The 26,180-nt window shown below is 42.6% G+C and overlaps 1 protein-coding gene across 9 annotated transcripts in view; it reads left to right on the forward strand.

Annotated features, from left to right (window-relative positions):
• ADGRB1 (adhesion G protein-coupled receptor B1) overlaps positions 1 to 26,180 on the forward strand; it is a 277,528-nt gene that overhangs the window by 91,307 nt on the left and 160,041 nt on the right. For 8 of the 9 annotated variants that reach the window (XM_052704254.1, XM_052704257.1, XM_052704255.1 and 5 more), the window contains exon 3: positions 25,657 to 25,815. The exons of the other annotated variant lie outside the window; for it this stretch is intronic. In XM_052704254.1, coding sequence (XP_052560214.1) covers positions 25,657 to 25,815 — 159 coding nt within the window. The remainder of the gene's footprint in view (positions 1 to 25,656; positions 25,816 to 26,180) is intronic. 9 annotated transcript variants of the gene reach the window in all.

Genomic DNA, 26,180 nt, shown 5'->3' on the forward strand with positions numbered 1-26,180 from the left:
TGGACAGGGTTCAATGAAGTCTATAGACCATCAAGCAACTGGGAAGACCAGTTAGAGAAATGGGTCTATATGAAATTTCTTGTTCATTTCTTACAGAACTTTGTTAATGGCAGCATAAGAGTAAGGAAATCCCAGATTTGGGCAGATTATGGAAAGACAAGAACTCATTTACCCCCACATATTGCTTAGAGTGTGCCATTGCCATTTTAATGGTTGTCAGTTGTGCCATGGGAAGTTCAGATTGGATATTAGGAGAAATTTCTTCTCAGAAAAGATGGCAATGCATTGGTGCAGACTGTCCTGGGAGGTGGTGGAGTTACCATCCCTTTGAGGTGTTCAAGAAAAGGGTAGATATGGCACTTAGGGACATGGTTTAGTGGACGTGATAGTGATAGGTTGATGATTGAACTAGATGGTTTTAGAGGTCTTTTCCAACCTTAATGATTCTATGATTCTATTGTTGCATCATAGATGACAAAACTCAGTTTGATCATATTTCTCATTATTATGTCTAGGACACTTGGCTTCAATAGAGGTTATACTGACCTATTTAAACCATAAGCCTTGACAGGGTAAACACAGTGTTTCATCCCATCTCAAAATAGAAATCAGAATAGTGCAGTCAGTATCTTCAGAAAAGGAACCAGCTTACAGATCTCAGTCCACCAGCTCATTATGAGTCCACTGCTCTCACATCCAACAGTGTAAGAAGAGAGTCTGTATCAGGCAGCACTGTAGTCTTCTATCTCATCTGCTTTGTACTGAGATGAATAGATATGACCCATTTGTTCTTGGTTTTTGCAGATGTACAAGGTGTAGATAACACACTTCTAATACCTCTAATACTATGAGGTCTGCATTCTTGGCAGAACAATTGCCTTGAGGCCAAGGCTGAAAGTCATCTGGTTGCAGGCTATATGATTCAAGTCTTAAGTGGTATCTCCAATTGCTATTGGATTCTTGAGCCTCACCTCCTCCATTCTTTCCTCTCCTTCCACCCTCAGCTGTGCTGGCACAGCTGCATGTGCGGCCACTTGCAAAATTGGTTGCAGAGAGAGTCCAGCTTAAAAAAGGAATTAGAAATAACTGATTTTAATCACCTGTCAGAAAAGTGACATGACACAGTGTCTTCTGGCACAGTCTGCTTTGAGGTTTAGTTACGCTGAATGCAATACCCCACCTTTTGGCTCTGCCCCTGTGAGTCACCCAGCAATCCCTGTTGTTTGTATTTAGTGTAGATCTTGTTAATTGGCTCTTTGATTCCTCTAATTAAATGTAAATGAAGAGTGGATCATTAAACATGGATACAGGAGCCCTCTCTGAACAAAGCAGGTTGCAGACAGAGGAGGAAGCATAGGAAGCAGATTTTCCTTACTCCAAGTCTGTCCCCTCTTTTGGATTTCAATCCCAAAGGAACTTTGCTGCCCTTTTGCTGCTGAGGGTTTCCTACTGAGGCTGTGCAAGGGATTCCCTGGTGTCAATCAAATGGGCTAAGGCCAGAAGAAGCAGTGAGGCAAACCTGGCTGCCTTCCTTTTGCTTTACAAGCTTCTGCATGCACTGATCCTGCAATTCCCTGTTAGGTTGCAAAGTCTCATTGGAGGCTGCAAGTGAGTTTGCTGGGAGCCTCCTTGGAGCTACCTTCCCAAGTCAGATGTGATGGTTTTCAGGGTATCCTGCTGTCTGTTTTTGCCCTGGCAGCATCATACAGCCCAGGACGGAGGGAGGTTAAGTGTTGCCTTGCTGGAGCTTGTCACTAATGCCGTATGCTTGGCACTGCGATGATGCAGCCGTGCTGGATCTGTGGGCGAAGGGAACAGATGGCATATGTTCCTCTAAAAGAAAACTCTCCCATTGCTCGGGGTGTAAAGAGATGTTTTCTTTCCTGCAGGCCTCAAATCTGTCCCTGGTGTGCTGCTCTTGGCCAGCTTAAGACATTAAAGGGGATTTTTTTTTTCCTTTGCATTGATAAGTGATGTGAAGTAGTGGATGCAGGGAGTAGATGATATGGGGATGTCTGGGATGCTTTTCTAGGCCCAAGTAGGTATCCTTCAGGACAGTGAGTAATCTGGTTTCCAAACCTGCTTGGACTCCAGGGATTTGAAGACCATAAGGCCCACTGTATCCTGAACTACATCAGAAGAAGGATGGCCAGCAGGGTGAGAGGTGATTGTCCCCCTCTGTTCCAGCCTTGTAAGACCCCATCTGAGGTATTGCATCCAGACTTGGGGCCCCAGATCAAGAATGATGCAGAGCTGTAGGAGAGGGCTACAAAGATGCTCAAAGGTCTGAACACCTCTCCTGTGAAGAAAGGTAGAGGGAGTTGAACTGGTTTAGCCTGGAGAAGAGAAGGCTCTAGGGAGACCTTCCACTACTTGAAGGAAGCATATAAGCAGAAGAGGAAGTGACTTTTTACATGGACAGATAGTGACAGGACAAAGGAGAATGGCTTTAAACTATAACAGAGTAGATTTAGGTTAGATGTTAGAAAGAAAATCTTTACTCGGAGACTGGCAAAGTCCTGGAATAGGCCCAGAGAAATTGTGGATGCTCCATCTGTGGAGACATTCAAAGGCCAGGTTGGATGCAGCCCTGGGCAGCCTAATCTAATGAGTGACAACCCTCCCCATGGCAGGAGGGTGTAACTACATTATCTCTAAGGTCCTTTCCAACCCAATCCATTCTATGATTTCACAATTCTATGATTTTATGGCATGAACTTAGCAAGTGGCCACGCAATCTATGACCAGCTAGAAGATCTTTACCTACTAGTGACCTGGGAGTAGCTGAGATCTGGAGGCCATTTAGAGATGGATCTCCAATTTTCTACCATTTGGAGGGCTCTAAGGAATTAATGCAGCTCCGGATGTGCAGGGAAAGGACAACTATGATGCTACTGCAGAGGCAGACTACAGTGAACAGAGCAGGATGGTTGGCAGTGGCTGCAAGAAGATGGAGCAATGAAGGAGCTGGAAGCTGGGCCTGTGTGTGAAAGCCAGGTCTGAGGGTGTATATTCATCACTATGGTCACCCTGTGAAGCCTGGAGACAGCGGAAGGGTCCAAATCTCTACTGTGACCATATCAGGACAGTATGTTTGTGGAATTTTGCTCTGGACTCCTGAACACCACATCTTAAAAATATGGTTAAACACAGTCAGGATACGAAAGCAATGAGTTTGTTACATGGAGTCACAGAGCAGGAAAAAATTGCATACTCCTGAAAGGACACTGAACTTATGCAGTGTCACCTCCAGGTTCTCAGCATCCTCATCTCCTGTGTCACAACCCATAAGGTTTCTCAGACCCGAGGGTGAGCTCAGGTCATGGGGAAGGGACTGACTGGTTGGATTTCTCTTTCTCCAGGAGACAGGGTGAATAGGAGCGTGCAGCTCGTCTCTCTTTTGCTTTCTTGTGCTACACACTGGCCTGGAGGGGTCTTTGCCTTTGTGTCCTCATGTGGCCCAGTGGAATATTCATCAGAGAAGAGGATGAGACCAAAGAAGATCTGAGGTACCGTGCGGTGCCAGAGACAGCTCTCCCTGCTTCCAACCTAGAGGGGAATGCAGGGAAAGCAGTTGACCTTTTTTTCCGCTCGGCTGTGCTGCGTTCCTGCAAGCAGATGCTGCTCTCACTCTGGAAGATGCAGGCAAACAGAAGACAAGTATTTCAGCCGGAGATCTGCAAAGGCATCTGCTCCTGCCACCATTGATGGGCTCTTCCTTTCTTGATTTCTTTCATTTTCTCCTTTCATTTTATCTTTTTCTCACTTGCAATATCCATCTATTCATCCATGCCTGCTTTTCCATTCAGGCATAGTGGAGGTGTTCTCTGAGGATGAAGGAGAAAAAGGATTGTCTCTCTCTGCTCTGCACTGTGCAGCCTTACCTCAAGCACTGGGTGCAGTTTGGGGCACCACAATATAAGAAGGACATGAAACTATTCGAGATCATTCAAAGGAAGGCTAGGAAGATGGGGAAAGTTCTGGAGGGCAAGATGTATGAGGAGTTTTCTTGGTCCCTAGGGTTGTTCAGCACAGAGGAGAATGAAGGGAGGCCTCATGGTGGCCTCAGGGAGCCCCTTCATGGCAGCCTACAGCTGCCTCATGGTGGCTTAAGACCTACAGCTCACCCAGGTGGCTAGCAGCTGGCTACCTAATTTCTGCTTACTGGTTACAGCAAGAGGACCCAAGGGGACAGCATGGAGATGTGTCAGAGGAGTGGGTCAGGTGGGGGTTAGGAGGAGGTTCTTCATCAGAGGGTGGGGGGCATGGAACGGGCTCTTCAGGCCAGTGGGCATGACCTCAAGCTGCAAGGAGCACTCAGACATAGGGTTTGGATTTTGGGTGATCCTGTGTGGAACCAGGTGATGGACTCGATGTTCCTCATGTTCCACTTGTTCACTGGATGTTCCACTTCCAGTTCAGGAAATTCTATGATTCTGTGATTTTTAAAGGAATCTGCTGTCCTTCAGCCTCAGGGAGCTGGAGGCTGCCATAAGCCATTCTCAGGGCACCAGAAATCCAAGTAAACATGGGGAAATACTTCCACGCATTCGAAGAAAATGGTATAAAATTTCCTACCTGATTGTTTTTCTCTAAGAAATTCCCTCAAAACACACTCCCATTTCTTGTCTTCCCACTCTTCTCAGAAGAGGTCTAGTGGCAATGTTTCACAAAGAGCATTTGGTTTTAACTTTTTCTTCTTTCATGCAAAAACACAGCAATTGGGTCTGAAAATATTTTAACTAGCTAAAGGTTAGTATTTCAGGGAACCCTTACTATAAAATGTTCTGATGAAACATCTCTGCTCTGTTCTTTGATGAAGACTTGACCTTTCTGGTCATTAGATGATATTCTACACATCCCCGTTCCTTTTTTTTTTTCCCGCTCTTGAGCAAACTCTCAGCACAGCAGTGTCAAGGAGGTGTTGGAAAATCATACTGGAGATCCTGATTGCTCAGTGTTCCAAAGGCATGGGGTAACTTCTGCTGGAGTGTGGTTTTCCTACACTGTTGTTCAAGTTGGCAGTTGGTGTGTTACACATCAGAATCAGCTGAAATTTTGTGCTGGGGAAAATAAGCTTTATAGGCCTCCTTTCATCACAGCTGCACTATATGGCTGCTCTGAGAACCATAGATAGATACAGTTAGTGAAAAAAAAACAGTCTTGTTTGTTATTTATAGAACCCTTGTTCGCATCCTATGGTCTAGCTCCAAATCAATCTGAAATAAGCTGTGCTACTGGCTCCAACCATTTCTAAGTTGATCTGTCAAGATTCAGCAATCACAATCATATAATCACAATGCATCCAAAAAAGGACAGTGAAACTGGAAGCTGGTGAAGGGCCTGGAGCCCAAGTCTTAACAAGGAAAGGGAACTGAGATTGTTTCGCCTGGAGAAGAATAGGCTTAGGGGAGACCTTATTACTTTCTAATTCCCTGAAAAGAGGCTGCAGTGAGGTGGGGGTCAGACTTCTTCCCTGGGTAACAGCAGCAGGACGAGAGATAATGGCCTTAAGTTGAGCCAGATGAGGTTCAGGTTGGATATTAGGGAAAATATCATCTCAGAAAGAGTGGTGAGGTATTGGATCAGGCTCCCCAGGGAGGTGGTGTAGTCATCATCCCTGGAGGTTTACAAAAGAAGGGTAGATGTGGCACTAAGTGACATGGTTTAGTGGTATGGTAATAATAGGGTGATGGTTGGACTGCATGAACTTAAAGGCCTATTCCAACTTTAATGATTCTATGGTTCTATGTTTCTATGAACCAGAACCAGAATAAAACACCTTGGTGCAGGTCGGTCCATTTCTTGAGCAAGATATGCAACTCTGTCCAGCCTTAATAAATCTGTTTCTCATAAACAGACAGGGACCACCACATCCTGTCCAGAAAGTCTATTCCCATGTACTGTGGATATTTGGGGTGATTACAAAAGGGTACAAAATCTGCTAATCGAACATGTTCACTATGCTGGCTCATTGCTACACTGCTAGCACTCTCAGAGCTCATGTCTCCCTTTGAAATCTGTTAAAAACAGAAATTCAGATTTAAAGGGATATTGATTTCTCCTGGCTGGTTAAATGCTATGTTCGTTCATGATAATCCCATCCCTGCCCTGCTTTCCTATGTCTGTCAATACAAAGAGGAGGAAGGGGGGACAGCTATGGCTTGGGCAACCCTGGCTACCTGTTGTGGGGTCACTACATCTGGAGTGTGTCTTCCTTTAGTCTCCTTTGTGCTGAGTGCTTTTAAAAGGCGACACAGGAGAAGCATATTTTCTCTGCCATTAAATCATTGCTGCAGACTGTCAGTGCTCCGACATATTAGCCGCTGAACTTAAAAAGAAGCAAAGGAGTTATTTGCAAAATCCATGTTGGGAAGAAATTAAATCTGACATTTCAGCTATGGAGCCTTCCCCAGGAGAAGAGAATATATAGGACTGAAATATTTTTTCCCTCTTTCCTAGCTGCTAGAGGAAGGGCCTTCCTGTGAGTTATTGGTTTTTAATCCACTTCTGCAGGCGCTCACTAAACAATCTCCTGCTAGTTAACAAGGTCCCTCAGCGCTCATCTTTCAAGGTTATAATTTGATCATCAGGTGAAGATTGGGAAGAAGTACCCCATCTGCCGGTGGCTCTGCCTATTGGAGGGAGCTTTTCCAAGCTGCTGTGTTACAGCAGAAAAGAAGGAACAGGATTGTGCTGGCTCAGTGCTTTCCTGTGCTTTGCAGCAAGTGATTGCTAAAGACAAGTCAGGAATAACAAGAGCTGCAGTGCTCCAGTCGAGGGTTTATTTGTCCTCAACAAGTCATGTGTTTGGAGATGTGTCCCTTCTGACCTTCAGTGCGGCACAGCATCCCCTTCATGCTGCACCTCTCAATTCCAGCCAAGTCTGAAAAAATATCTTGGCAGGGTGAAGGACATGAAAAGTGAGGGAAAGTGAGGGAAAAAAAGCAGACTGTGGATACTGGAGGACAGCTACTAAAACTTCCTACCCCACTCTAAGTTATTAGCTCTGATTCAAGGAGAATTATTGCCTGTTGGTTCACTGGGAGTGAAGTGACATTATGCAAGGGGTCCATTTCTCACCCAGTGTTACAGCTCGATGATGTTGAGCAGAGGATGCTGAGATTTTGTTTGCATGTATGGGCTCATTGGGAACAAATGGACAGCAGGAGCAACATGGGTCCTGGTGGCTTTTTTACCAGTGCCATGTCTTGAACCATTGGACCTGACCACCAACACTTTGTAGGCCACTGAATCAGACCAACAAAGAATTTCTAACTTTAATAAGTTGTGTTTCTCATTGGACATGAATATCCAAATGATACTGAGAAAAGGTGGACTCTTTCTCAACTCACAGTTGGATTGCTTTCATTTCAAAAAGTGCTTTGCAAGCTTTTAGACAGTAGCCTGCCTGGGATACCTCACATGGGCCAGGGCACATGCTTCCTCACTCCTAAGCTCTGAGCTCAAGGCCTTTCTCATCCCCTGAGTGATCTGCATTGACTTTCTTCCCCTGGATGTCACAAAGGTTCCCCTTTACAGATCGTTGTCTCCTTGGTAACTGAACCACATCAGATAAAAGCAGACGGAAACTCAGCAGCCTGCAAAGCCCTGAGCAACACAGAGGGGATGGCTTTGGGAAGCTGTTATGGCTGAGGTGCATCACACAGACTGAAGACAGCTTGTGCTGCCCTGTGTTTTGTCCCCAGCTTGTGATACAGCTCTCGTAGTTGACAAGTCATCCATCACATCCATCCTCTTCCCGACACTCTCCATTCAAGGCAAGATGTGATATCCCCATACAATTCCTCTGCCTTATCTGGTCCTGGTGACCTGCATGTGTGGGTTGAGGACAAGTCGTGTCTTCATTAAGCTCTTCCTTCTCTTACACAAAGCCTTACTGTTGGGAGCAATAGACATGTGTTGAAACTCAGGATGTTTGATGCAAGCCTTATGGTTGTGGATGAAGCCACTTCTGAGGGAGTATTTGTTGGGTATTTGTGTTGTTTCCCTCTCCCTGTTTAGCACCACTTTGTTAACTTTTCAGCATTATTGAGCTATTTACCTTTGCAATAATTTCCTAATTTGGGTTCTAAATCATAATTAGCACTAGAACAGAGACAAATGGTACAGAAGAGTAAACAAAATGAGCCATCCTGGTCCAGACACTTTTTCCCTTTCTCACTCACCCTGTCTCTCCTTTCCTTCACACCAGATCCTGAGTCTGAATCTCCACTTTCCCTCCTACAGAAGTATGAACAGCTACCTTACTGTCACTGTCACCCAGACATTTAACACCTGGAACATCTGTCCTGAAACAGAGGAGGGAGAAAGTGAACATTTTGAACTGGAGTGAGTGACTAGTGGCTGGATCTCTTTGGGAAGACTGGGAAGGAAGAATCTGAGCAAAAGATTTTGAGTTCAGCCTGTTTAAATATGTCTGTATGTACTATGTACTATAAAATGCACTTTTTTTTTTTTTTTCCTTGCAAATGTATGATAGAAGCATGTCTTCAAAGGGCAGAGGAAGGCACTGGCAGAAGCGGTTAGGAGAGCAAAGAACCAAAAACCTGACTCCTTCTGATGCGGTTCCTTTTAAAACAGCACCAGTTGTTCTTTTGGAAGGATATCATTAGACCGAGTATTTTCCCTCCAGTTCTTGGCAAAAAGTCAACATTTGCATTTAAATAGTGCTTTTGCTACAAAACAGAAGCATGCTGCAGAATAGCTGCACATAGATAAAGATTCCTTTAAGAGAATTTCGGAGGGGGGGATGGGGAAGAAACGTCACTGAAAGCCCAGCCTGTCCTCTTGTGCTGTCAGCAGAGAGGTTATTTATGCATTCGAGAGTGTGCCCACTGAGACATAATCTAGTGCTCTCAGGAGTCTCTGCTTGCTAGAGGTGGAATTATTAGAATTAAAAATTACAAGCGTAAAACAAGGCCAGGGTAAAATGAAATATTACCCAGCTTGTCTAAATAATTCATAGAAAAAATAACCCCCTAGATCCCCCTTCAATCCATCTTACTCCATTGATGTGAAGAGGAGCAATCTGTTGAAGGGGTGTTTGAAGACCTCCAGGATGCTTTCAAGGGTCAAGGGCTGTTTCCGAGTGATTTTGGTTCATGTGACCCATGAGTGGCTCTGGGGGAAAAGATGAGTGATGATACGACACAGGCTTTCCTCTGACAATGAAGCCTTCCTCAAAGCTGATTAGGGGAGTAAAGAATACCATTTCGAAGAAAGAAAAAATAAAAGAATCACGCTATGTTTCTATGCTCCCAAGCAGAGAGCAAGAGTAATATAACCTCTATGTGCACAGATCTCCAAAGGACATAACAAGGTCATCTTTGGCAAATATTTACCTTTCAGTACACTCAAGTCCATTCCCAAATGTTTTTTTGGAAAGGCTTTTGCTAGATCTTCTGGTCATATCTGAGGTTAGAGGCCCTTAGGTGGCACTACCCTCCATAGAAACAGATGGGAAGGATCTACAAAACGAATATGGGCAGTGGATGGGACCATAGCAGAGAAAGCATGATTTAATTTGTGAAGCAGAGTGTGCTTCTGGAGGAGAAAGCTTCTGCCTAGTTCTAGGATAAGAGGTAGTGACCTTGAATTGCATCTGAGAATGTTCAGGCTAGATATTAGGAAAAACTTCTTTTCAGAAAGAGTGGGAATGCATTGGAACAGACTGATCAGGAAAGTGGTGGAGTCACTGTCCCTTGAGGTGTTCAAGAAATGTGGCAGTGAGGAACATGGCTTAGTGGACATGGTAGTGATAGGCTGACAGTTGAACTAGATAATCTCAGTGGTCTTTTCCAACCTTAATGATTGTATGATTCTGTCACCTCTTTTTTGATGGAAATCTGTGCCTGAGAGATGACTGTAGTGAGGGGGTGAACGATGGCAGTTTTATCCAGGAGCACTTGGTCACATAACAGAAAAAAAATTAAAAAAAAAAGAAAAAAAAAAAAAAATTCATATTTAATCGCATTTTCCTGATACACACATGCGTATATACAGATATTATGTGCAAAAGCATCTTTGGAGACCATAGATCAAACTGAAAGAGTGAATATTGATTCTGAGTGTCTCTGTGTTATAGGAGTTTCTCGCAGACATTGGCTCTCTGTCCACCACAGACATGCAGCCTCTCTTCCCCAGCAAACCCAACACATAGTGCTGTGCTCTCCATAGTGGCTGCAGAAGGGGTGCAATTAAAACAGCCATTGTAAAAGCTTTATCTTTGCAGTCTGTCTCCAGGCCAACTAGAATTCTTGTAGACAGCTGACTGACCAACTGAGGTAATATATACTGCCTTTCAACAGGGCTCTTTAATTTGTAGGCAAGCCTAGCATGCCAAGACAGTGCACCAAGAAACTATGGAACATCTCATCACAGGTCACTGCCAGTACCAAAGTGTCTGTGGATCCAGAAATTAATTTATCAGTTTTTCAGGCAAAAAATTCCATTGATGATGGTTAAAGTCACCACCTTTGAGCAGAAGATAATTCTTAAGTACAGCGTGCAGTAGGCTTGTCCATCAACATGCTATTGATGTAAGGAAGTTAATTTTCCTAAAGCTTTCTTAGTAGCCATTTTTCTGTTTGCCTCCTATTTTATGCATGTATCCCCAGAATTGTAGTTATTTTAGGTACATCTAGGCACAGCAGGGCCCTCCAGAGGGTCCTATTGGACAGTTGTGCCTGAGCACAGCAGTTGTTGTTTCCTTGGTGTCTTCCATATTTCATACATTTTTTTAACTGGCTGAGGGTATTTTCCCTCAGATGAAAAGAGGCTGATTATACTTACCAGTGTAATTTGTCTGATACTGCTGTGATATTTCTGTGGTAGGACTCTCATCTTCTTTGTGAGCTTTGCCAAATCCAGTAACACAGAAGTCACTGTCCATCACAGACAAAAAGTGGAAGATGCTTTCCTGATTTATGTGGTTTTGCAAAGCCAGAAGAAGAGTTTCTTGGATGAAAGAGATGAATTCTTGAGGCAAGAAAAGGTTAGAAACTTGAAGAGGAAGAAAAAAAGCACAGGAAATACTGCTTGGATGCCTAAGGATGCTGAAAGAAAATGGAAAAAAAATCAACAGAACGAAGAGATGAGAGGAAAATGAGAAAGAAAATAAGGCAGTGTTTGAAAGGAAGGGACATAGATCTGGCTTCTGGGATTATTCATTCTCATAGGAGACATGAAAGAGCTAAACAAGGAAAATGCCATGCAGAGATCACACATTGTTTTTTAAGGACAGGCCTTTAGACATGATCCCCACTGGCTGAGCTGTAAACCAGCTCCCAATCAATCTCTCCTCTCTGAAATGTCACTAACCTGCACTTAAGTGCAATAAGACTTTCCAGACTAATTGAAATTCTGAGCTAGAGTCAGGAGACATTTGCTTCAAGTAGTGTTTTAATTGTCTGCTCCCTAGGCTAGTAACAGGATATTTTGCTCCTTGCATTATTCAAGGAGACACAAGACCTCAACCTTTCTGTTTAGGTTAGTGCCCCTCCTGTCTTGGGTTTATGTTCAATTCTTTATTTGACCTCTACTCACATCTTACCCTCATGTATCCTCATGTGCCTGCACAGCCAGGGATTGGAAAGCCTCTACCATCCCATCTGCTTAGATACAGCTTTTTCACTCAACCTATTATCTGGAAAAAAGAGCCAACTGGGAAGTGTATCTAAATGATTCTGTAGCCTGGAGCAGTTTTTATTTCTGTTTGTTTTTGGTGTTGTTGTTGTTTTTTTTTTTTTGTTAGATACAAGAGGACCCTTTCTGTCTTTTCTGCAAATGCAGTGCCTATCAAAAGAGACTTTGTTATGACTTCTTTCTGGCTGAAGTTGGCAAAGAGGGATCTGATGGGTTTGGCTACACCAGGCCCAGTAAAACATACACAACACTGCTTCCACGTGAGATCTGTTCCTATAGATCATAGACAACAAGAGAAAAAAAGCTACCATTGTCATTATATTCCCTGTCATGGTCAGAGACTCCCCTTGTCATGAGGAGCAGAGGTGGAGAGAAGATGACTCTTCTGAGATCATGCACCAGACTTTTAGCAAGTCTCACCTGAATTATTAAATAATGCTGATCCCTACCTTTCAGAAGGGCATGGAAGACCTCAGAACTTGTGGCTTTAGTCTTGTCTGCAGGGAACACCTGGACATCATGTCCAGAAAGGAGGCATTGCCAAATGGACAGTTGGATGTGGTTGAGTCAGCAGGCAATGCCTATGCAGAGCAAATTCACCACCTGCCTGCATCTTCCTCACTCATTTTAATCCATTTCAGTTTCTTGATTCCTCTTCATTTTAACCACTTCTGCTTCTCTGCCATCTCTTGCTTCTCTGTGCTCTGAGAACAGAATTTCACTGACCAAGTGACATCCTCAGTATCAGAAATGGTCATCGGGTCTCCTTCTACCACGAATAGAGAAAAATGGGCAATTCTTGGGTGAGAATCATTTTACCCTAAAGCAGGATGGTGAAATATATAGTCTACATCCTAAGAGTGCTTATTTGCTCCATTATGAGGAGAATTTGTGGCTCAAATGACATATCTGTATCATAGACTTCTAAAATTGAGTGAGTTGCTGCCCACTCTAGCAATGCTTTGGGGAACTATATGTGATCTTATAGTGAGCTCAGAAGAGATAGATCAAGCTGCTTCACCCTTTCTTCCACTTAAATCTTGCTGAGAAGGGAGAAGAGGCTCTCCTGAGGATAGGAAACTGTATTTTATATGTAATTGATTTGGAGTTCCTTAGAGCTCTGTTCACCCATCAATGCCCAAATGGCCTTGTCCTGTAGGCTGCAGAGATGGAGGTATAAGTTATGCCCATTAATAATGAGTTTCAGACTCAGTCATCCTAATAAGGTGAACTCATAGTCTTCTTTGCTTCTATTTTTTGGGTGCAGCTATGCCAATTTTTCTCTGTGATAGACACACGTTCCACACTCTGCATTGTGAATGGAGAGGCTAAGGGTGAGGGGAAACAAGATCTGCCAATAAAACTGAATTTAACAAAATCTAGACACACCCTTTTGGAAAGTGAGGCCTCTCCTATCCTCTTTCCCTGCAATCCACCTTTAAAGTAATAATTTGTCTTCGGATTTGGAAATTTAAATTTCAGTATCTATAGTTAAGCTACATGAATACCCCCACCAGTATTTCCTGCAACTTCACTAGAGTTGGAACTAAATGATTTTTTAAGATCCTTTACAAGTCAAGCCATTTAGTGATTCTATTGGGCATCATTTACAAAGCCTGTAAGAAGCACTGTGCTGTGAAGATGGGTAGACAAAATAGGAGGCACAGAGGACTTGCACCTCTGTTAAAAGGTGGATAGACTGCGAGGTGCTCTCTCTGAGAAGCAGTCAGGGACAGGATGAGAGCCTGTGGGTTAAGATTAGGGATGGGATCAAAAAAAGTCAGCTGGTGGTCGAAGTCTACCACAGGCCATTTAATCAAGGGAAGCCTGTTGACAAGTCCTTACTTCATCTGCAGTAGTGCCATGTTTGCATGTCTTATCCTGTTGGGTGATTTCAACTACCTGGATATCTACTGGTAAAAAGCAGAGAGCTGCAAGTGATCTAGGAGATTCCTGGAGCCCTTTGATGTTAGCTTTCTGGTTCAAGTATTGAACAGACTGGCCAGAGGTGAAGCATTGCTGGACCTGATGCTCACTGTTGCAGAGGAGATCTTTAAAGACATTAAGATTTGAGGCAGTGGCCATGCCCTGGTTGAGTACATGACTTTGCAGAATGTGGGCCTGGCAGAGTGAAGTCTGGACCCTGAAATTCAAGAGACTAATCTTCAGCTGTTTAAGGAATTTTTGGGTGAGATCTCTTAGGAAGCTGTCCTTAGAGACAAAGGAGTGGAACAAAACTGGCTACTCTTTAAGGATGCCATATCTGAGAGCACAAGACCTCTCTAATCCCTCAGAATAAGATAGCAGGCAGGGGAGGCTGGAAACCGTCATGGCTTGGCAAGGACCTGCTGGTTCAACTGAGGGAAGAGTAGGGCAAGTACAGGCAATGGAAGCAAGGATATGTCACAGCCTTCCAGTATTTAAAAGGAGATTATAAACAGGAGGAAAATCAACTTTTTGCACAAGTAGATAATGATAGAAGTAGGGGGAATGATTTTGAACTAAAGGAAGGAAGATTTAGATTAGACATCAGGGGAAAGTTTTTCACTGAGAGAATGGTGAGGTGCTGGAACAGGCTGCCCAGGGAGGTTGTGGGTGCCCTGTCTGTGGAGATGCTCAAGACCAGGTTGGATGGGGCCTTGGGCAGCTTGATCCAGTGCTTAATCTAACGACTGGCAACCCTTACTGCAGCAGAGCATCTAGAACTTGATGATTCTTGAGGTCCCTTCCAATCCAAGCCATTCTATGATTCTATGATTCTAAGTGGAGATACACTGATATTTGCTTACTACCAGGATACCTGGGACACAGTGAGCTTGAACTGCATTCTAAATTACGCATCTGAGCTAAGCCTGGGTGTGAAGAGCTGAGATATTTGCATTGGAGACAATTTACACCGCTAGTAAGTGCTGATGCTAACTAGCTGTGTTTAGATGCTAGCTGAAAATGTCTCACAGGTGCATTGTGGCCTGTAAAGTGTGTGGGCTGTGCCGGATCTACACTTGATCTCACTAAACAACTTGGCCAGTAGATGTTGCTCTTGGCTTATACTAATGTGCTCAGAAAAGACATATCCAACCTGAGACATTTGGGGATCACCTGAAACCACACAATACTGATCTGTCTCTCATCTGGAATTTTTATTTTTGGCCATCACAGACCATCTTGGATGGCCACAAAGGAAAATAGAATAGAACACAACTCTTCAGACAGCAGTCACTTGTAATCAGTAGGTATAATTATTGGCTGTTGTTTACCTTGTGCTACTTGAAAATTGCTGGACAAGAACTCAGTATTTCCAGGGGAGTTTTTTTTTGATTGTATTTACCAGAAGGAAGAGAGAAATTATGAGATAATACCATTCTGAGAGATTGGACTCTAGCAGGTACTGGTCTGGGAAGTGCAGGAAACTGCGCTCTCAAGTTGCCCACCATTCTCGTTTTGTGCCACGGGGAACACATTTATGAAAGCTTCAGAAATGTGTTCAGAAAAGAGGAGTGGAGATGTGGACTGAACATCATTCCTGAGGTTGTATTCATGTGGCTAGCTGTCTAAGTTTAGACATATTTCTAGGTTCATGAATTCTTAGAGAAAAGAAAAAAAAAGCCTCATATGCTGGCTCTCTATCTTAAACAGTCCATCACTATCAGTTAATAATAATCTAACCACTCTTGACTGCTCTGTGCACCAGTGGTGAGAAGGGAAAAAAAGAGAGAAATTTTCTTCTGCTAGTCTCCATATTCTTAAGTGGATTCATTTCCACTCAATGTTGGGTCATGTTTTGGAAGGAAGAAAAATAATATCCATGGTCTGATCAGGGTCCAACCATTTGTGCAAACAATTTTATAGATCATAGATGTTTGTCTGCATTTTCTCACAGAAAAGTTAATGCATGTGATGCTTAATCTCAGAGTCACAGAATTGCAAGAGCTGGAAAGGACCTCAAGAGACAATCGAGTCCAACCCCCTTGCTAAAGCAAGTACCATACAAGAGGTGGCACAGGTAGGCATCCAGCCAGGTCTTGAATATCTCCATAAAAGGAGACTCCATTACCTCTCTGGGCAATCTGTTCCAGTTCTCTGTCATCCTTACTGTAAAGAAATTCTTCCATGTGTTAGTACAGAACTTTCTATGTTCAAGTTTTAGGCCATTACTCCTTGTCCTGTCACTACCCACCACCAAGAAGAGCCTGGCTTCATCCATTTGCCTCTCACCTCTTCTTAGATATTTATAAACATTTAAAAGATCTCCCCTCAGTCTTCTTTTCCCCTGGCTGAACAGTCCCATGTTACACAGCCTTTCCTCATATAGAAGATGCTCCAGGTCACGTTTACATTTGGTCAATAATTTGTAAAGTAGTCTGAATCTCTGTGTCTGTTATTATACCCATTCTTCTCTCCCTATGCACACCCATATAACTCACTCTGTAGTACCAATCACGGCAGCATTAGGTGCTACCTAATGCAAGATATTAGGATCAAGTTTTGTTCACAGTGAGCCAATCCCAGGACAGCTTTCACTGTATTCAAGGCCCTTTAACACTGCTGGAATATAAATGGCAATTAAGAAGAAAAAAATATATATCATTTACTAGTGCTTAAGTAAAGGCTGAGACCTCCTGGCATCTTCTCAGCGTCTGTGTTGACATAATTAATACCCTGACAGTGATACTGCTACACTTGCTTACTACTGTGCCTTTCTTTCCTTGAGCAGATCCTCTCCCAGAACAAGTAATTTTATAAGAACCATTTTTGATAGGATTCTCCTTGATTTCTGTTGGTTAAAGCTTGTTGGCATGGCTAGGCTTAGCATACCGTAGATTAGAATCATGGAATCACAGAATCATAGAATTGTTTGAGTTGAAAGGGACTTTCAAAGATCATCTAGTCCAACCCTCCTAAAATGAACAGGGACACCTACAGCAGCCAGATATAGAACTGCTGCCACTGGCTACTTAAACTACATGAAGCAGCGTAGTGGCAGCATGTGATTTGGGTATTTCTGATGTACTTCTTAGACATACCTTTGCCTTCCTGTTGGATTGTACACTGAGGTCCTAGTTGTCCATAGATTCATCTGCAGTCAGATTGATCTGCTTGTACCTCCCTTTCTTATTTCCTACTTTTGACAGTGGTAGATTCATAAAACTATGTTTCACCATTTCCAAAATATTCTTATTAATTTATAGTTCTCAAATAGTCATCAGAAGAACACAGGCTAATAGCAAGCAGAATGCAAACACTGACTATTCAGTATCAGATGAAGCAGTGAGGCTTTGCAAAGACCAGAGAGTGACAGAATTATTGGGTAATTTCAGGGTTTGTGATTCCAAAAACCTGACCACCTACCAAATAGCCTGTTGTAATACGCATCCCAGAGATGAGGGAAAGACTTGTTTAGGAAAATAGCATGCAGCAGGATTTGAAGTGCTCTGGAAGTAGCTTGGTAGACCGGCATGGAGCTCAGATATTTGTGGGAAGGTGAAAGCTTCTATTTCTCTGCAGTTTGTGTTTGCACATCGGGATAGATTGGTCAATATATGTTATGTAGTGGCTCTGATTTTTAATACTTTCTTTAGCAATTCCAATATTTATTAATCAAGTGTGAGCTCCATGCAATGTCTTCCCGGACCAAAGATGCATCCCAATAGAAACTTTGGAGCTTCAGTTAAATCTGATCTTTTCTGTCATGCAGTGTCTGAACATTTTTTTCTTAATACCTTGGAGAATTTTACGTCTATAAGGAAAATGCCTTACCAACATAGTTCCATCTGTGTCAGTATTAGGAGTGGAAATCTTCTGCCACCTCACACCATAGTTCAGCCAGGCGCCTAGAACCTGTATGAAGGGAAGGAATGAAAAGGGTGATGCTGCACATCTCACTGCTTGTTCTCTTGTTCTGTTTTACTCCATTTGGTATATGGGTTCTGACTGAGAAGGTAGAAAGTCAAAGACTCATCCCTCATCTTCATAATCTTTCTTGCTGCAGTAATACCATAATACTTATCTTGAACATCTCTAGTACAAATCTGCTCAGTATTATTTTCTCCTGTCATTTTATCCAGTGGTCCTACCACTCAGTCTGTTCCCAGGCATTAATCTACAATGCCACTTCTTACACCAGTAAGTGTAGTCAACCCAAGAAAGTGAACTTGTACGCTCGCCAATGCAGTGTAGTTTCTCATCCCAACCAATCTAGTTGAGACAGTGACTCTCCCCAGAATTGTTTTGTATATGGGTATCTCTTTGCAGCAAAGTGATCTTATAAGCCACTTACCTATGTAGTTTTTATTGACTCCCAACTTCAGGTTCTTCAGACAGGCTCTTCTCCACTCTGCATCCTACCCTTTAGATATACACCAGCATAGAACTGTACAACTGTCTCCCTTAGAGTTTTGCACTAACCTAGTCCAAGCAATACATGTCCGATCTATTCTGCCTATTTCATCCCTTGAAAAGAAATCTTAATAAGAAAGAAACTACACACAAAAACAGGCCCAAAGTCTACTCCGTCCTACAATTAAAAACGCTAAAAATGTGTCAAGGGATGAGCTGGTAAAGCTTTTGCCCAGCAAGGAAGGGAGGATTAGCATTTTTTAACTGCAGGATGAGTATAGCTGACACCTCCACAAAAGAGAGGACACCAAATAGAGGAATACCTGCTGACAGCTTTCTTGTTCACCATCTTTCCTCAGATGGTGATTGCTTTCATGTGGTTTTTAGCTGCCTCTATTCCCCTTCCAGGCAAAATCCTTATTACTGACATCTCTGTATGAAGAAGGTTTGACTGTTCATATCAAAACGTCATTAAATATTTGGTTGAATAACTGCCAAGGCAGCTGCACTGGAGTTTGCGTTGTGTCTGCAGAATGGTGTCTCGTTGGCAAAACCACTCTGGCCATGACATGCCCAACTCAGTTTTGATATTCCAAAGCCATTTCAGTATTGTCCTACTCTAGCTGCCCCTGCCAGAGCGGGAGGTTGGATCAGATGACCTCTGGAAATCCCTTCCATTCTTAACTATTCCATGATGTTGTGATTCTTTGATGCATGGGTTTTCTGATGGATTTACTTTCTGTTCTCCCTTAAGATACATAACATAAAGAAAATTTAATGTCTGTCTGTGTTGTACAACAGGCTCTCTGTGATTCTACAGGCAAGTCCTTTAGTTTTTCAGCTCCCCTGGGTTCATGCTTGTAGAGGCAATAATAGTATAGCCCTGTCCTGCAGGGGCTCTTGTAAAGAGAAATACATTGGAGCTCATGCAGAATTGAGATACTGTGTTCCTGGGGACCATAGAAATCTTTCAGCTGGAAATACTGCTCAGGAAACAAACTAAAATTACATTGGGCTTGCAAAGCTCTGGGTGTTAGAACATGTCATTGTGTTTATGGGTTTTTTGGAGTTCTGAGAGGATTTTATACAAAAGGGTGAAAACAACTCTGGGGAAACTGAGGCACCTCAGACCAGGCTAGACAGCACATGGCGTAAAATTTCATGAGTGCTTCTTTGATTTCCATTTTAATAAATGCAAACAGGCAGTGACATGCATATCAGAAAAGGTTTCAGTCAACTTGGGCTACACGGTTATATTTTAATGCGTTCGTATATTTATCTCTGTACAGAGGCATGCGTGTGTCTATGCTAATATGTTCTCTCTGTGCTTTGCACCAAGGTCTGCAACAACGTGAAGAAGCAAACAGTGTGTGAACTCAACTCTGATGTGATTTATGCAGAATCAGAGAGGTTCAAGGCGGGGAAGCATTTCATTCCTCCCCAGTGGTGCATGCTGGATTTTTTTCTTACAAGTCTGTTCTCTGATATTTTCCCTGTTCTGCTTTGAAATAAGTGAAGTGATGAAGCCCCTACAGCTTCCTTAGAGGAGGACTATTCCACAGTCTTATTTGATTTCTTGCTCCAAACTAAACATTCCCTTTCTCATTTCCCTGTCCACCCTCCCCCCCCCCATAATTTCCACATAAATAATCCTTCTTTATCCCTAGTGTTTCATTTGCAGGGATTCATGCAATAAGCACAGATCTGTGCTAGGTTTCCTTGAAAGCTGAGCACTGTGGCCTCATTTCCGTCCTTAAATGATTTGCAGACAGAGGGAGACTTGACCTGGTCCTAAAATATTTTTCTGAACAGGGACTTGATGCCTTCATTTGGAAGGACAGAAATCACTTGTGAACATTACAGAGATCAATTTCAGCTTTAGCCATTTTGAAAATCACACCACTTTTTTTTTGAGCATTTAAAAGTGAGTGATACGAGCAATTTTTTGGACAGTGATGATACACAGTGACCTGCTTTCAGCAGACCTTCATGAAAGAGATTTATAGATTTAAAATTGAAGATAGGGAGAAGGATAAGAGGCTGGGAAAATATTGGAAACCACCTTGTTGTCCAGATGCTTCAGGTTACTTCCCTTGACATTTTTGATGTTCACAGTTAGAGTTTGTCGTGTTCCACCAGTTGAACCTACTTAGCAAAAGCAACATGATCACATGCTCTGGATAAGTTGGACTTTTCTCCTCAGGATGCAAGAAAAAGCAATGATAAATATAGAGTTGGTTAGAAGGAAACACATTCAGGGTGGAAAAGATAATCTTGGCTGTGCTTCTGTCTCAAATCTCCCTTATTCATCTCACTGATGGGTCTATCTTGAAATCTGCAGTGCTTCCCACATGATCTGCCTTGATCTCTCCTTCTCATTAATTATCACCCTGAAAATTTTGTTTAATTACCAAACTCTCGTCCCCACATTCCTTTTTCTCTATGTGAGAATAAGTCATAGAATCATAGAATCATAGAATTGTTTGACTTGGAAGGGACCTTCAAGGCCATCTTAGTCCAACTCCCCTGCAATGAACAGAGACATCTACAGCTAGATCAGATTGCACAGAGCCCCATGCAGACTGACCTTGATTCCAAGCACTCCAAGGACAGGGCATCCAACAACTTTCTGGGCAAATCCTATAGTCCTTTAGGCAATGAACTCAATTGGTTTGCATGGCATTCCTATGAGTGTCTTAGTGAGTGATGATTCACTTTGTTTGGTTTCACACCAGAAATGAATTCTTCCCCTTGGGGCCTACACTCCGTGCAATTCCCATTCCTTGTGGTCTGATTTCAACCAGTAGATTACCAGGGTGCCTCTGCCTGTTGTGCTTCACTGTACTGGGTGATGTGATATGATATTAGGAATAGCGTAATAAGAAATTAGGTAATAATATTAGGAAAAAACTATTCTCACAATGAGTGGCAAGGCATAGGCATAGGCTGCCCATGGAAATAGTGGAGTCACTGTCCCAGTGTGTTTGAGAAACGTGGGGATCTAACACTGAGGGACATGGTTTAGAAGGCATGGTGGCGATGGGTCAGTGCTTTGATTAGATAATCCAGTGGTCTTTTCCAACCTTAGTAATTCTGATTCTATTCTGTAATTCTTTATGTTTGTTAAATTGACACTTAGACTACCTTGGACTACACCTCATGATACACAGTGCAGACTGTTGACAGGGGCACCTGCCTTCACCCTCATTGCTGTTCTTTTTCTTTCCTCACTAGATCATTAAATGGAAGGGAGTTTGTGCTTTTACACTGTTCCCAAAGCTTTAGGATTTGAAAGAGGAAGGTTGTAGAGAAGTGCTAGAATGAATGATTTTGCTTTTTTGGGACTTCGGGTGGTTAATTATGATATCAGTGCTCACAGTCTGTGAAAGTGTTACATATTATATTGGGTTTATTGTTGAAAGGGAAGAGAATGAACCACTTGAGCAACTCACTTGCGCTGCTATGTGGCCTCATCACGTGGGGCATCAGAAGGGGCATCTTCCTGAAAGTGTTATTTCCTGGCTTGCACAGAAGTATCAAATTGAAAGCATGGCTCTCTAGGGAAAGATTTCTGCTTTGTATAATAGAAAACTGTCTTCAGAATAGTCCCTTCTGGATTTGTTTTCTTCCTGACATAAAAGAGAAGGTAGCTATAAACCCCTATAGACTTTCCCCATTGTATAAGAAGTTTAGATAAGATACCTAACTTTCACATATAAAACAATCTCACTCTTAATCTTCTTTTAACATCTTTTCCTCTTCATTTTCATAAGAAATAGTATTTTTTTTTCACTCAGCCACAAACTGGTGATGATTCCCAAGCCTTTGGATACTGTGATGAGAAGTCCACTAAAAGTATTTACAGATGTTGCATGCAGAACTGTGATGGTTTTATGTAATCTCAGAATGTTGTTTCAGATATCACAGTCCTGGACTGTGGAGTACAAGAGAGAGCTGCCAATCAAAAGTATCTGCAGCTGGAGTCATGTTGGAGGTTAAATTAAAGAAGAAAAAAAAAATTCAGAGATAGATGTAGTGTGTCAGCAAAGACCTTTTTCCTGTGCTCTATTAATTGGCTTGTGTTGATTCCTTAGTTGTTTTTTTTGTTTGTTTGTTTGTTGTGTTTTTTTTTTTTTTTCCGTTGTCCCTGGCATCTAGTTTAAGGCATTGCTGTTAAATTAAAAGGCATGATTGACTGACTGGTGTCTGAGACACATCACAGCTGTCAGCTGCAAAGATAAACTCTAGATTGGGATGCAAATCTTCTCAAAGATCAAGGGTGTTTGGATGAGGCTTCTAAGTGAAGCAGTCTGTTATTTTGCAGTAGGAAAGACCTATTATTTTGGCATCTCCACTTAAAATTCAGAACAAGAAATATAAAATATGAGCTTAAAAGTTGAGTCTGACCATCTTGAAAGTTTCTCTATTTAACTGTGGAGAATTAGAATGCATTGGGTCAGCCTAGCGTGAAAAGTAATTTGTTTTAGTACGTGATCATGATAAGAACTGACTGAGAAGGATCAAAAAGCTCTTTAGAAATTGGATTAAAGGCCTCCCTGAATGGCAGTCTCCAGAGCACTCGAAACAGTCTCATGAGCTTCAACTTCATATGCAACAGCTGGCTTCATGAAACTCGTATGAGGGGCTGGCTCTGCTCTCGTAAATGAAAAATAAAAGCCAGACCTTGCTATAGGATTGAAGTTATGGCTCCTGATTGTGGTAGGAAACTCTGGAACTAGAAATGCAAGCCACAGCTTACTCCAGCTAAAAAGAGCGGAAGTGCAGAATGAGAAAGGTCTACAGGCCTGCAAGACTGCAGCTGAGCAAAACTTTGCTAAATAGAAACTGGTTGGGTATATGACCTTCACAGGAGTCAATGCCGTTGAAAAGCAAAATCCTTCATAAAGCAGTTGCAGCAGACTCATTATTTTTGGATTAAGGACAGATGGCAATTCAAGCCACATCGATCAGCAGGGTGCAGCAGTTCATTGAAAGCTGATGAAACAGGACTCCAGAGGCAAAGGGGACTATCTGCAAAATGTCCCATTAGCTTCTCTGGGATTCTGTATTGTGTTTCACCTCTTACTTGCTTTTTGGCATCAGTGAGGTCTCCTCCAAACTCATGCTTGATATATAAAAAGCACTAGAACAAGGAAGTTTTGTGAAAACCAGGTTATATGTCTTAGGAGAAGGAAAGTCCATGAAGGGACATTCCTTTGGTTGCAGCTTAGTGAGTCATTCTTGAACTTAGCAACTGAACATGTAGGCAACTACTGCAGGGACAAAACTGTGCATACTTCTCCTCTGTGACATCTGCAGAGGACCCAGAGCATTTGTCTCCTTCCTCCCTCAACTTCTCAGTGTGTGTCCCTCCTGAAAATTGTGCTAATTGAAGAGGATGAACTTCCTTAATAGAGACGTCACGAGTGTAAGGTAAAGGGTGTAAGGCAGTTGTGCTCCACCGCTTGAATCTCCAAACAATCTCAAGGTTCTTTTATAGAAAAATGTAAGGTTGAAGAGTGGTAATGAACTGAAACAGGCTGCCCAAAGAGGGGGTGGAGTCATCGTCCCTGGAGGTTTTCAAGAAATGTGTAGATGAAGCACTGAGGGACTTGGTTTAGTGGGCATGGTGGGAATGGTTTGATGACTTACTGGATGATCTTAGTGGCCTTTTGCAGCCTAAATGATTCAGTGATTCATTTCTTTGTTGCTGCAGTTCAGCCATTCCACAGCTATGGTTGCTCATTCACTTGCCATTATCCATTCCAGATTCATTCACATAGCAAACAGAAGAACTGAATGTTTTACTCATGACACAGCACTTCTTTTTCTTCCTTGAAATGGGATGGGTATAACTTCATGTAATAGGCCCTTAACTGCTTCTTTACAGCACCACTAAAAAAGACAAATCACTTGAAACAACAAATGACTAGACCCAGGAAAAAAAGGAAGATTTCAAAAAGTTTATCTGACAGCCAATAAACAGGATAAATAACATGCAGTATTTCATTTGTCAGGACCATGGGACAACCTGCTGATAAAAAAGGACTACACCATAAAGTGGGGAATACCTTAGTCTTGGTTGTAAATGCCTTTGCTGATTTAGTAAGTGCACTGGTACTTCTACTCCAGCTTCTCTTTAGTACTCACAAATGGGATGAAAACTGAGGAATGAGGAGAGGAAGTTACCTAGCCTCATAAAGAGATCTCATTCTGGTTAAAGCTTTGAAATCATGGTGTTTTTTGTCTTATACCGACCCTTACTGCTGATAAGCAAACTATGAACAAGCCAAAGACAGGTGTCTGCACTGTAGTCCTCTTTCCTTTACTGAGACTAGGCAGTATGTTTTTCTGTATATTTTTAGGGATTAAATGCCTTCATAACAGATTACATCCTGAAATGCATGCTTGTTTGAATATTCCTTCATGACAAACAAGAAGTTTGGATAACTAGTTTTTGTTTTGCGTACAAATACTGAATAAAATAACACACTGGAGCACTTACATTTTGTTGCAAAAAGCACCCCAAGAAGATAAAAACTAGCTGAAGATTATGTGCAGCTGCACTCTCCATTCTCCAGCCCCACTCCTAATCTTTAAGGGAAAGGAAAGAAAGATATCTTAAAAGGGCAAGCAAAGAGCTTATTAGCTTTTAAATGTGTCTGGTTACAGATGTCCTATTGATCAGCTCAACTAAGGCATCAGGATGCCTGCCATTATGCCATTGGCCTCTCTTACAGCTGAAACACAATCTATCTCCTGTTAGGGAACAGGAGAGACAAGCCTATTCCCCACACTGTTTAGAAAGGGAACCAGCAGAGAAAAAGTGACTTTCAAGGCAAAGACCATCTCCTTGAAGAACAAATATTTATTGTGTGCTAATAACAACCTATACTTCCCACTGCTTCCAGGATGTCTGAGCCACTTGTCAGAAGGTTTACAACCTGTGTTTCCATCCTGATCTATTTTCCCATGTTATTCTCATTACTGAATATTTATACCACTTCACTTAACACTGTGAAGGATGCATATGTTTATTCTCACTTTGTCTTCAGAGCAAAAATTTGAGCGTGGCTGTTTTGGGAGGAGGAATAAAACTGCAAGAGGAAGGAGGAAATTTTTCAAAGTCCACCCAAGCAAATGGAAAGATGTTCCCAGGCACTATGTAAAGCTGGATTAGATGATGAAATTAAACTAATTTTCATTAAAAAATTGAAGTGTAAGGGTCTCATGAGACCCTATTCTGTACAATGAGCACAATGTAGGAGAATTCACAAAGACTGAAGAAGCCTCACTAATGATGTATGTGATGGATGAATGGTTTTCTCAACTGTCTTCTGAGTATAGGGTCCTAAAGGCAGCAAAATGGAGAGCTAAGAGCAAGAGCTGGACTAGTTAGGAAAGGGGCAGAATATCCAGGAGGGCAAAGACCAAAGTCCCTGTTTAAAGGTAGAGGATAGTTGAAGAGAAGTCACTGACAAGTAAATCCCTCTTCCTTCCTCTCCCATATTTTGTCTCTCTGTGTGGTCTGCCTATCATATCCTAAGACATCTTGCTTTGAGGCCTTGGAAGTAGGTGCATCATAGGGTGTGTAGGTCTGGCTTTGTCTACCACGACACTGAAGCTGACAGGGATTTTCTGGATTTTGCCCAGGTGGTTGGAACACGTGGTCGGCTTGGGGCGACTGCACCAAGGACTGCGGGGGAGGCCTGCAGACCCGCATGCGTACCTGTAAGCCCCTTCCCAATGAAGGCCTGGCCTGCGAGGGAGTCCTGGAGGAAGGACGTCTGTGCAATAGGAAGGCGTGCAATAGTAAGTGGAGGCATGTTCCCCTGCACGTGTGCGAGCGGGTCACTCTTCTCAGAAAGGTCTCAATCCCGTAGCCATAATTAACGAAAGGTAGTCTATAGGCATGGTAAAACTTGTGAATGGCTCAAGGGGAGCATGCAACTCCAGATGTGCACGATCCTGGCCTTCCCTGCTTGTCTAGCAGTCACACGTGCACATGCACACATGTTGACATGTCTTACCACACACACACGTCTGCAGATCCCACAGAGTAGAGGTTAATCTACAGGTATTCAGACTTACACCAGGTATTCACGGGCTGCTGCAAAGCCTGCCATGGATGGCAAAACATGTGCCCTAAGGACATCTCTTTAATAGTTGACCTCTTA

The sequence above is a fragment of the Tympanuchus pallidicinctus genome, unplaced genomic scaffold (genome assembly GCF_026119805.1).
Source record: "Tympanuchus pallidicinctus isolate F22 unplaced genomic scaffold, pur_lepc_1.0 scaffold5, whole genome shotgun sequence".
NCBI classification, from domain to species: Eukaryota; Metazoa; Chordata; class Aves; order Galliformes; family Phasianidae; genus Tympanuchus; species Tympanuchus pallidicinctus.